This window comes from Papio anubis, chromosome 14 (genome assembly GCF_008728515.1).
Source record: "Papio anubis isolate 15944 chromosome 14, Panubis1.0, whole genome shotgun sequence".
Taxonomy (NCBI): Eukaryota; Metazoa; Chordata; class Mammalia; order Primates; family Cercopithecidae; genus Papio; species Papio anubis.
In genome coordinates, this window is record NC_044989.1 from 65,509,214 (window position 1) to 65,521,439 (window position 12,226).

General features: G+C 41.6%; 1 protein-coding gene across 3 annotated transcripts in view; it reads right to left on the reverse strand.

Moving 5' to 3' along the window:
• RAB1A (RAB1A, member RAS oncogene family) overlaps positions 1–12,226 on the reverse strand; it is a 48,031-nt gene that overhangs the window by 17,141 nt on the left and 18,664 nt on the right. For all 3 annotated transcript variants that reach the window (XM_003908736.3, XM_021924889.2, XM_009184321.2), the window contains exon 2: positions 3,289–3,361. In XM_003908736.3, coding sequence (XP_003908785.1) covers positions 3,289–3,361 — 73 coding nt within the window. The remainder of the gene's footprint in view (positions 1–3,288; positions 3,362–12,226) is intronic.

The following is a 12,226-nucleotide window of genomic DNA, read 5'->3' on the forward strand; positions in this document are numbered from 1 at the left end:
CCTCCCAGGTTCAAGCGATTCTCCTGCCTCAGCCTCCAGAGTAGCTGGGATTACAGGCATACGCCACCACACCCAACTAATTTTGTATTTTTAGTAGACACGGGGTTTCTCCATGTTGGTCAGGCTGGTCTCAAACTCCTGACCTCAGGTGATCCGCCAGCCTCAGCCTCCCAAAATGCTGGGATTACAGGCATGAGCCACCGCACCCAACTGGCAATTTGTATTACTTCTTTTTTCAACTGACTGCTGATGTATTTGCCACTACTTCCATTAGGACAAATATTCTTCTCTTATTGATGTGCAAATGTACTTTACATATTGAGAATACCAATCCTCATATATATTTATTTGCTAGTGCCATTAGTTTTCTAACATTTTTGTGCCCATGACAAATTAATTTAAATACAATCAAATGTAGCAGTGATTTCTTTGATTTTTTCTTATTTTAGAAAATATCTTCATACACCAAGATTAAAGAGCCACCTATGTTTTATTCTAGTACTTCACGGTTTTATTTTTAACTGTTATATAAAAAGAATTATACAATATTTCACATTTTTTAAATAATCTTCATTAATATCGGCACTCATCAGAAAAGTCGTACGTATTTAGGATACTGTCAAGCAGTAAACTGTAAGTTTTTTCAAATTCTAATTTTCCATTGTAAACTTAAATTTTATTTCAGCCAACAAATGCTTGCAGCTACTTCCCTTGAAATGACTATCACAGTTCATCTGAGAAAATATGTCAAATAGCCAATTCTGTACAATTCTAATCTAATTTGTCTGTTAGCTGTTGCTTTCAAGTTAAAAAAAAAAAAAAAAAAAAAAAAAAGGCCGGGCGTGGTGGCTCACGCCTGTAATCCCAGCACTTTGGGAGGCTGAGGCAGGCGGATCACCTGAGGCCAGGAGTTCGAGATCAGCCTGGCCAACATGGTAAAACCCCATCTCTACTAAAAATACAAAAACTAGCTGGCCTTGCTGCCTATAATCCCAGCTGCTTGGGAGGCTGAGGCAGAAGAATTGCTTGAACCCAGAAGGTGGAGGTTGCTGTTAGCCAAGATCGCACCATTGCACTCCAGCCTGGGAAAGAGAGCAATAGTCCATCTCAAAAAATAAAATAAAATAAAATGGTATTCCATGGAAAAAAATAAAGCAGTTAGCTCAGCTTACAACTCAAAAAACTATAAATGCTTTTCTTTTTTCCAAAATAACCAACACACTAGCCAGTATGCAGTCAGAAGTGCTTTCTCCAGCACTTTGGGAGACTGAGACATGTGGATCGCTTGAGCTCAGAAGTTCGAGACCAGCCTGGGCAACAAAGTGAGACTCTTGTCGCTACAAAAAATACAAAAATTAGCCAGGCATGATGACGCATGCCTGTGGTCCCAGCCACTTGGGAGGCTGAGGTGGGAGAATGGTTTCAGCCTGGGAGCCAGAGACCATGCCGCTGTACTCTCGCCTTGGCGACAGAGTCAGACTCTGTCTCAAAAAAAAAAAAAAAAAGTTTTATGTGAACTTCCCATTTCTTCACAAATATTTTTAAAGGAATACTCATGGATCAACATTTTTCAAAAATTAATAATTTTAACTGTTTTGTCAAGGACATTCTTCAATAAAAATGGCAGGGTTAGGCCGGGCGCGGTGGCTCAAGCCTGTAATCCCAGCACTTTGGGAGGCTGAGACGGGCGGATCACGAGGTCAGGAGATCGAGACCATCCTGGCTAACACGGTGAAACCCCGTCTCTACTTAAAATACAAAAAAATTAGCCGGGCGAGGTGGCGGCGCCTGTAGTCCCAGCTACTCGGGAGGCTGAGGCAGGAGAATGGCACGAACCCGGGAGGCGGAGCTTGCAGTGAGCGGAGATCGCGCCACTGTACTCCAGCCTGGGTGACAGAGCGAGACTCCGTCTCAAAAAAAAAAAAAAAAAAAAATGGCAGGGTTTGCTGTTGTTCCTGTGAGTACACAGAGGTAAAGAATGCCATCACTATGAGTACAATCTGGAGCTTAGCACTGCCTTGATGTGTACCAAGCCACCAGCAATTTTATCCACATTGCTTTTGTACTACCAGAGCCAATGTCATCACTGAAAAAGGCAAACATCTTTTATTTTAGTATTATTACCAAGTAAATATTTCCTTACAAATACTAATGTCTTAGTATTATTAGGATATTCTGACCTCATGGGCTACCGGAGAGGGTCTTGGTAACCCCCAGGAGTCTTTGGTCCCTGCTCTGAGAAACAATGATCTAGACAGTAAGAAGGGAAACACACTAATTTTTATATATACACACACACACACACACACACACACACACATATATATATATATATATTTTTTTTTTTGAGAGAGAGTCTTGCTCTGTTGCCAGGCTGGAGTGCAGCGGCGCAATCTCAGCTCGCTGCAACCTCCGCCTCCTGGGTTCAAGTGATTCTCCTGCCTCAGCCTCCCAAGTAGCTGGGACTACAGGCATGTGCTACCATGCCCAGCTAATTTTCTGTATTTTTAGTAGAGACAAGGTTTCACACCATGTTGGCCAGGATGGTCTCGATCTTTTGACCTTGTGATCCACCCATCTCGGCCCCCCAAAGTGCTGGGATTATAGGCATGAGCCACCACGCCTGGCCAGGAAACATGCTAAATGTAAAGGTAGTTGATAAAGACTATGAAGGACACTGTGGATTCTGCTAAGTCTGAAGTCTATCTGTCAGCTTCAGCATTTAGAACTATGCCACTGGCCAACAAAGTTTGTCCAGGACTCTACTTTTTCTTTAATTAATTAATTTTTTTTTTCCCCCCCCAGAGACAGAGTCATGCTATGTTGCCCAGGTTGGTCTCAAACTCCTGGCCTCAAGTGATCCTTCCACCCCCAGCATCCTGAGTAGCTGAGATTGCAGGCATGAGCCACTGTACCACCTGGCTCTGCTTTTTCTTTTTATTCTACCAAAGTTTAACTTTAAGATTTATTTTCATCAAGTCACTTTCAACACAGGCCAACAACTACCCTTTTAACTTGGTGCCTATATTGGAACTGCTGTTTGACTCTGACCAAAAATATTAGACATTCTGACTTTAAAACCATACTTCACTGAATTTAAGAGCAGCAATATTTTTTATTTAACAGTCCAAGATACCACTGGGGATGCATATTTGGAGTCCTTAAATATATAAATTCTGGAATAATTAACTTATTCTGAATAAAACTTTAATTTTTTTTGTCTACCTAGAAAACATACATAGCATTAAGTATACCATTAATTGTAAAGGCATTTCAATTTCAACTTACTGCAAACCTAAGAAGAAGGCAAGACTTTCCAACCCCAGAGTCGCCAATCAGAAGTAACTTGAATAAATAATCACTGCAAAAAGAAAAAGAAAATGATGTTAATAAAAAGCATACTGCATTATTGTAAGCTATAAACAACAAAAACACAGCTACAAATAACAACTCACTGTGAAGACTACATCTCCTATAAAGCCCATGCATGGCTTAAGCCAAAACTGGGAACAGCTGCAGCCCTTCTGACAGATCACTAAACATGACAGAATATGTAAAAAGTAGGCAATGTCACCTATGATCTCTAACATCAGTGAACTTCCACTTAAAAGGAAAGAAGGAAAAGAAAAATAAGTGATATGCACTCTTGGACTGCCCAAGATACTTAAAACATTCTAAATAAATCCCACTCCTCTACAGTATTAGATTACAGAAAGCTAACTTTTCATTGTTTTTACCCATGAAATATTAGTCTCTCCTTCAAATTCTAAGATCAGGCCAGGCGCAGTGGCTCACACCTGTAATCCCAACACTTTGGGAAGCCAAGGCAGGCAGTTCACTTGAGGTCAGGAATTCAAGACCAGCCTGACCAACACAGTGAAACCCCGTCTCTATTAAAAATACAAAAATTAGCCAAGCATGGTGGTGGGTGCCTGTAATCCCAGCTACTCAGGAGGCTGAGGCAGAAGAACTGCTTGAACCCAGGAGGCAAAGGTTGCAGTAACCTGAGACGCTGCACTCCAGCTCCAGCCTGGGCAATAAGAATGAAACTGTCTCAAAATGAGGAAAAAAAAAAAAATTCCAAGATCAAATAATTTCACAGCACTCCTCCAATGAAGGGGTTTTCATGATCCTTCTCTAGCATCCAGCTTGAATTCTCCCCTCAAAACAATGTTCATTTAACTTCTGAAAGCCCTTATTATATTTTAAACTAGAAATGTGGTAAATTCACAGGCTGTTTAAGTGCAAAACTTGACCAACATTCTACACTTGTATTAAAGCATTTTTCAGAACCATTGAAAACCAGGCTCTTTTTTTTTTTTTTTTTGAGATGGAGTCTTGCTCTGTCACCAGGCTGGAGTACAGTGGCGCGATCTCGGCTCACTGCAACCTCTGCCTCCCTGGTTCAAGTGATTCTTCTACCTCAGCCTCCCAAGTAGCTGGGAATACAGGCATGCGCCACCATGTACAGCTAATTTTTGTATTTTTAGTAGAGACGGGATTTCACCATGTTGGCCAGGACGGTCTCAATCTCCTGACCTCATGATCTGCCCGCCTCAGTCTCCCAAAGTGCTGGGATTACAGGTGTAAGCCACCGCGCCCAGCAATAAAACGAGGCTCGCTTTATGTATCTCTAACATTGCCAGGCCTAACTCAAAAACTATCCCCAGAGATTACTTCATGGAACTAAGACAACATATTATTCATCCATGGTCTCCAAGGAAATCCCTCATAGATCCTTTCCAACTGAGACCAGTTCTATGCATTCTTTTAAGCAATTTCAAAAGGACAAAAACCTTAGAATTTACATATCAGTTTTGTAGAAGATACACGTGATTTTGTATTTGTTCTTTTTGATTTACTTTCCAAAAAATGCTAAAGTGAAAACCACGTCACAATTTAGATTAAAATTATGTACATATAAACAAGATATAAAACTTTTTATTTTTTTATTTTAATTGCACTGCCAAAAAAGAGAGGATATAAAACTTCCATTAAGTGATTATCTTTGTGAATATTTAACTATTATGTAGGTTTACATAATGATATGCATTACTTAAAACATTGTTTTGGTTTTAGCAAACTACCATATTACACTTATTGTTATACTTATTGTCCTTAATTATCAGCAGCAAAACAGAAGTCAGAGAAGAAAACAAAAAGCTTTTTTTTTTTTTTTTTTTTTTTTGAGACGGAGTCTTGCTCTGTCACCCAGGCTGGAGTGCAGTGGCCGGATCTCAGCTCACTGCAAGCTCCGCCTCCCGGGTTTACGCCATTCTCCTGCCTCAGCCTCCCGAGTAGCTGGGACTACAGGCGCCCGCCACCTCGCCTGGCTAGTTTTTTGTATTTTTTATTAGAGACGGGGTTTCACCACGTTAGCCAGGATGGTCTCGATCTCCTGACCTCGTGATCCGCCTGTCTCGGCCTCCCAAAGTGCTGGGATTACAGGCTTGAGCCACCACGCCCGGCCAACAAAAAGCTTTTAAACAAGTAAATCAGAAGAGGGGACTGAAGCACAGAATGAACTAGACATCCTTTCCAGTTTGAGATTTTAAAATTTTTAAAAAGATTGCTATTGTAGAATATTATCCTTAATAAATGATACCTAATATCAACAATTTGTATGTGGCAATTCAGCTGGCTGGCTGACTTTACTACTATTGATAAGGCTCCTTCTTAATTAAACCAAATATTCTTTTTTCTTTTTTTGAGACAGAGTCTTGCTCTGTTGCTCAGGCTAATTTTTGCGTTTTTAGTAAACACAGGGTTTCACTATGTTGGTCAGGCTGGTCTCCAACTCCTGACCTCAAGCGATCTACCCGCCTTGGCCTCCCAAAGTGCTGGGATTACAGGTGTGAGCCACCGTGCCCGGCCCCAAATATTCTTTTGTTGTTTGTTTGTTTTGAGACAAGAGTCTCGCTCTGTCGCCCAGGCTGGAGTGCACTGAAGCAATCTCAGGTCACTGCAGCCTCCACCTCCCAGGTTCAAGCAATTCTCCTGCATCATCCTCCAAAGTAGCTGGGATTACAGGCATGTGCCACCACGCCCAGCTAATTTTTGTGTTTCTAGTAAAGACAGGAATTTCACCATGTTGGCCAGGCTGGTCTCAAACTCCTGACCTCAGGTAATCCGCCTGCCTCAGCCTCCCAAAGTGCTGGGATTACAGGCGTGAGCCACAGCGCCCAGCGCCAAACATTCTTAAGAATACTAAACACCGAACATTAACAATGAGTATATGTTAAGAATTTACATGTATTAAGATAGCAAGACTATCACAGCATTGATACTAGCATAGTAGGTTGGTTTTTTGGGGGGATGTTGTTGTTGTTATTACAGAGTCTGACTCTGTCGCCCAGACTGGAGTGCAGTGGCTCAATCGCGACTCACTGCAACCTCTGCCTCCAGGGTTCAAGTGATTCTCAGGCCTCAGCCTCCTGAGTAGCTGGGATTTAGTTGGGAGGTTTTTAAACAAGTTTCAACACAACAACTGGACTTAACGTACCAATCTCCCTGAGCACCATGCCAGGCATCCAGTAAACACTCAAAAACATTCTCTGAATTCGCCTTACTGGACCCAGTTACAGTAAAGGACTGTACAGGGCCTCAGATGTTGTCTGAAGTATCACCTTAAAGATCAACAACTCAGGCCAGGCGCAGTGGCTCACGCCTGAGGTCAGAAGTTCCAGACCAGCCTGGCCAACATGGTGAAACCCTGTCTCTACTAAAAATACTAAAATTAGCCAGATGTGGTGGTGGGCAGCTTTAATTCCAGCTACTCAGGAGGCTGACCCATGAGAATTGCTTGAACTCAGGAGGTGGAGGTTGCAGTGAGCTCAGCCTGGGCAAAAGAGGAGTTTCAAAAAAAAAAAACAAAATCAACAACTCTATTTCAGAGCAACCATCAAGCTTTAAAAAACATGAATGGGCCCCCTGAGGTCAGGTGATTAGCTGGGTGTAGTGGCAGGCACCTGTAATCCCAGCTACTCGGGAGGCTGAGGCAGGAGAATCACTTGAACCTGGGAGGCGGAGGTTGCAGTGAGCTGAAATCATGCACTCCAGCCTGGGCAACAAGAGCAAAACTCCATCTCAAAAAAAAAAAAAAAAAGAAAGAAAGAAACATGAAGCCTTCCTAATTGCATTACAAGTTACATTATGGATTCAAGAAATTAATAGTCAATTTTTTTTAACTACCTTTTTCAACCATTACATTCTTTTTAAGTTTTACAAATACCACACTGTTATTTTTAAACATTATGGCTGGGCGCAGTGGCTCAGTGAGCCTGTAATCCCAGCACTTTGGAAGGCTGAAGCAGGTGGATCACCTGAGGTTGGGAGTTCCAGACCAGCCTGGCCAACGTGGTGCAACCCCATCTCTACTAAAAATACAAAATTAGGCAGGCATGGTGGCACATGCCTGTAATCCCAGCTACTCAGGAGGCAGAGGCAGGAGAATCGTTTGAACCCGGAAGGTGGAGGCTGCGGTGAACCAAGATCACACCATTATACTCCAGCCTGGACAATAAGAGCGAAACTCAAAAAAACAAACCAAAAAAAACATTATTTATGAGTTTCTAATAATTTAAGGTTTAAATTTAAGCCACTATAAATAATATGAAGAGTTGAGTGCTCTGTGTAAGACAATCTTTGCAAAAGACTACTGGTTCTCTCGCAAACCATTTGTTTACTAGCATAACAGTCACATGAGAAAGGCAAATAAAATCAAACCCACAAACTTCCCCACCTCCCCTTATCAAAGACATACACCAAAATAGTGTGATCAGTGACATGTTAACTTGCATTGGGACATTTTAAATCACCTACTACAGAAGCAGTTTCTCAACTGTAAATATACTGAATATTCGTGAGAATTCATTGCTCTGAGTTTGCTTTAAAATGTTTCTATAATTTACAAAACACCACACAGTAAAAATGTTGATAGAAAACATGCAAATATAAAATTAGAGAGCACAAGGACAGAAGTTTGGTACAAAGAGCCAAGACTAATTTAGCAAATGGTTAGACTTTAAATGTATTTATTCTTCATTCCTCATGAATTTGGATCAAGTTTTCATCCTACAATAATATAATTTTGACTTAAGTGAAAAAAACTAAATTATGCTAGTTTAGAAACCTATAAAGATTTGGCTGGGTGCGGTGGCTCACACCTGTAATCCCAGCACTTTGGGAGGCCGAGGTGGGTGGATCACCTGAGGTCAGGAGTCCAAGACCAGCCTGACCAACATGGTGAAACCCCGTCTCTACTAAAAAAAAAAAAAAAAAAATACAAAAATTAGCTCAGTATGGTGCCAGATGTCTGTAATCCTAGCTACTTGGGTGGCTGAGGCAGGAGAATCACTTGGACCCAGGAGGCGGAGGTTGCAGTGAGCCGAGATTGCATCATTCCACTCCAGCCTGGGCGACAGAGCGAGACTCCTTCTCAAAAAAAAAAAAAAGAAGAAGAAAAAGAAACCTTTGAAGATTTACAATTGTCACCCTCCTAAATTATTCTAGTAAATCCCATCCACTGTTTCCAAATCAGAACTTCCTCTAGCTTTTTGTACTTCTATCTACTATAACTTCATTATTTTCTACCCTCCAGAAGTTTGGAGTCTGTGTTTCTCCACCCTTATGTTTGACATAGCTATCTGTGGGTGTGGAATGTAAGCTGGCTTATGCATCTATGTATACAAGGATCTAGCACTGTGCCTTTTACAAAGCATGTGCTAAGAGATCAGGGAACATTTTAGTTTTACATTTTTAATCAGGCCTCTTTCATCATGAGATACAGCTACAGAAAATTTGTGCCATCCTTGATTAACATTTTTGGCCAAAATACTAGGTGGAAAAAATGATGAGGGCATGGCATGTTAAAAGGATACAGGAATCGTCCGGGCGTGGTGGCTCACGCCTGTAATCCCAGCACTTTGGGAGGCTGAGGCGGGCGGATCATGAGGTCAGGAGATGAGACCATTCTGGCTAACAGGGTGAAACCCCATCTCTACTAAAAATACAAAAAATTAGTCAGGCATGGTGGCAGGCGCCTGTAGACCCAGCTACTCAGGAGGCTGAGGCAGGAGAATTGCTTGAACCCAGGAGGTGGAGGTTGCAGTGAGCACAGATGGCACCACTGCACTCCAGCCTGGGCAGCAGAGGAAGACTCCGTCTCAAAAAAACAACAACAACAACAACAAAAAAAGCCAAGCCAGAACAATTTGAGGCACATAGTAAATAACTATGTATCAGATTATAACTCACAAAATAAATACCCATGAATTCATTACCAGTATAAATGATTAAATAAATAAATGGGAGAGAAGAGACAAGTCTTCCTTATAGGACTTCAATAATACATGCTGAAGAAATGAGAAAAACAGAAAATGACCAGTAGCACTACATTAATAATTGCTGCAATGCTGGGTGTGGTGGCTCACACCTGTAACTCCCACCTACTTATAAGGCTGAGGTAAAAGGATGACATGAGGCCAGAAGTTCAAGACTAGCCTGAGCAATACAGCAAGACCCCCATCTCTAAAAATACTTTTTTTCATCAGTTGGGTGTGGTGGTCTATGCCTGTAGTCCCAGCTACTTGAGAGGCTGAGGCAGAAGAATCACTTGAGCCCAGGAGTTTGTGTGAGCCATGAACTCACTACAGCATTCCAACTTGGGCAACACAGTGAGATCCATCCCTTTAAAAAAAAAAAATTAAGGAAAAAAGAAAAAGAAAAAATAATTGCTGCAAGGAAGATTTACTAGATAAATGCTAAGCTAATGGGTAAAACTAAGGGGAAACAGGATATTTGCATGACCTCATCAAAGTATATCCCTCAAAATATTGGCCGGGCATGGTGGCTCACACCTGTAATCCTAGTGCTTTGGGAGGCCAACACGGGTGGATTGCCTGAGCTCAGGAGTTCAAGACCGGCCTGGGCAACACGGTGAAACCCCTTCTCTACTAAAATACAAAAAATTAGCCAGGCATGGTGGCACATGCCTGTAGTTTCAGCTACTTGGGACACTGAGGCAGGAGAATCACTTGAACCTGGGAAGTGGTGGCTGCAGTGAGCCAAGAACACACCACTTCACTCCAGCCTAGGCAACAGAGCGTGAGGCCATCTCACAAAAAAAAAAAAAAAAAAGAAAAAACATCAGACAAATGCAAACTGACAGACAACTGACAGACATTCTACAAAATACCTATCAGCACTCTTCAAATGTGTCAAGATCACGAAAAAGAAGGAAAGACTGAGAAACTGTCACAGACTGAAGGTGGCTAACATGGCCTAGAACTAAATACAATATGGTATACTGAATTAGATCCTAGAATAGAAAAAGAACATTAGTGAAAAAATTAGAGAAACCAGATTAAGTCTATAGTTTAGTTAACACTGTACCAATATTTATTTCTTAATTTGGACAAAAGTACCATGTATGTAAGATGTAACTATTAGGAGAAGTGGAGTGAAGGGTATACAAGAACTCTACATTGATTTCACAATTTCAGTAAATCTAAATTTAGTTCAAAATAAAAAGGGTTTTAGAAAAGGTTTTAAAAGGTTTTTATAAAGGTTAAAAAAATTATGAGGAGGCCGGGCGAGGCTCAGGCCTGTAATCCCAGCACTTTGGGAGGCTCAGGCAGACGGATCACCTGAGGTAAGGAGTTCGAGACCAGCCTGGCCAACATAGTGAAACCCTGCCTCTACTAAAAATACAAAATTCGCCAGGTGTGGTGGCAAGCACCTGTAGTCTCAGCTACCTCAGGAGGCTGAGGCAGGAGAATCACTTGAACCTGGGAGGCAGAGGTTGCAGTGAGCTGAGATCGCACCACTGCACTTTAGCCTGGGCAACAGAACGAGACTCCATCTCAAAAAACAAAACAAAACAAAACGAAAAACGACAATCACTTCAAAAAGCTAGCTCATGATATAGATATATATTTTTTTTTTTTTTTTTTTTTTTTTTTTGACGGAGTTTTGCTCTTGTTGCCCAGGCTGGAGTACAATAGCAGGATCTCAGCTCACTGCAATCCCCACCCCCCGGGTTCAAGGGATTCTCCTGCCTCAGCCTCCTAAGTAACTGGCATTACAGGCATGTGCCACCACACCCAGCTAATTTTGTATTTTTAGTAGAGACGGGGTTTCTTCATGTTGGTCAGGCTGGTCTCAAACTCTGACCTCAGGTGATCCACTTGCCTCGGCCTCCCAAAGTGCTGGGATTACAGGCATGAGCCACCATGCCCGGTCTTTTTGTTTTTTTGAGACAGAGTCTTGCTCTGTCGCCTAGGCTGGAGTGCAATGGCATGATCTCGGCTCACTGCAACCTCCACCTCCCGGGTTCAAGCACTTCTCCTGCCTTAGTGTCCCGAGCAGCTGGGATTACAGTTTTGTGCCACCACGCCTGGCTAATTTTTGTATTTCAGTAGAGATGGGGTTTCACTATGTTGGCCTGGCTGGTCTCAAACTCCTGACCTCAAGTGATCCACCTGCCTCAGCCTTCCAAAGTGCTGGGATTATAGGCATGAGCCACCATGCCCAGCAACTTACAATATTTTTAAACAATATGAGAGACACTTCACGTTTTCTCAAGTTAAATCTAATCACAAATTGGGCTGGGTTTGTAAAATAAAGCTGCTTTTGAGGTACAAGTATTTCTATTATCAGTGAAATTCTGCTGAACTGCTTGAATTTTATAATACTATGAGCAGATATTATATTTTAATTTTAAAAGTTCACTCTATGAGAAAGCTAAAAACAGTTAAGGCAAGAATGGCATAGAATAAGCGTGGACAGAAAGAAGTAGGCAGAGAGAAATTAACAGTAGGCTTTAACAACTAGATGGTGGGCATCAAATACAGCAACAAGAGAAAAATTATTTTTGCTATCAGTTTTTCCTATAAATCAACTTTTGGTCTACTGAGATTCCAACGATAAAACAAAAGCAATAAGGTACAGTAAGGATGAGTTTTATTCTACTCAGTTTGCATGAAGTTAAATGACTGATGACAGGTGCAGGCACGGTAGCTTGGGCCTGTTAATTCCAGCACTTAGGGAGGCTGAGGTTGGAGGATCACTTGAGCCCAAGAGTTCGAGACCAGCCGGGGCAACATAGTGAGAAGCTCCAGCTCTTAAAAAAATTTAAGGAAAAAATGATCAATGACAGGATATGTGAGTTTTTGCTAACATTAGAATCATCTTTTGCTTAACAGATGGGAAAAAAATTGAACTATAT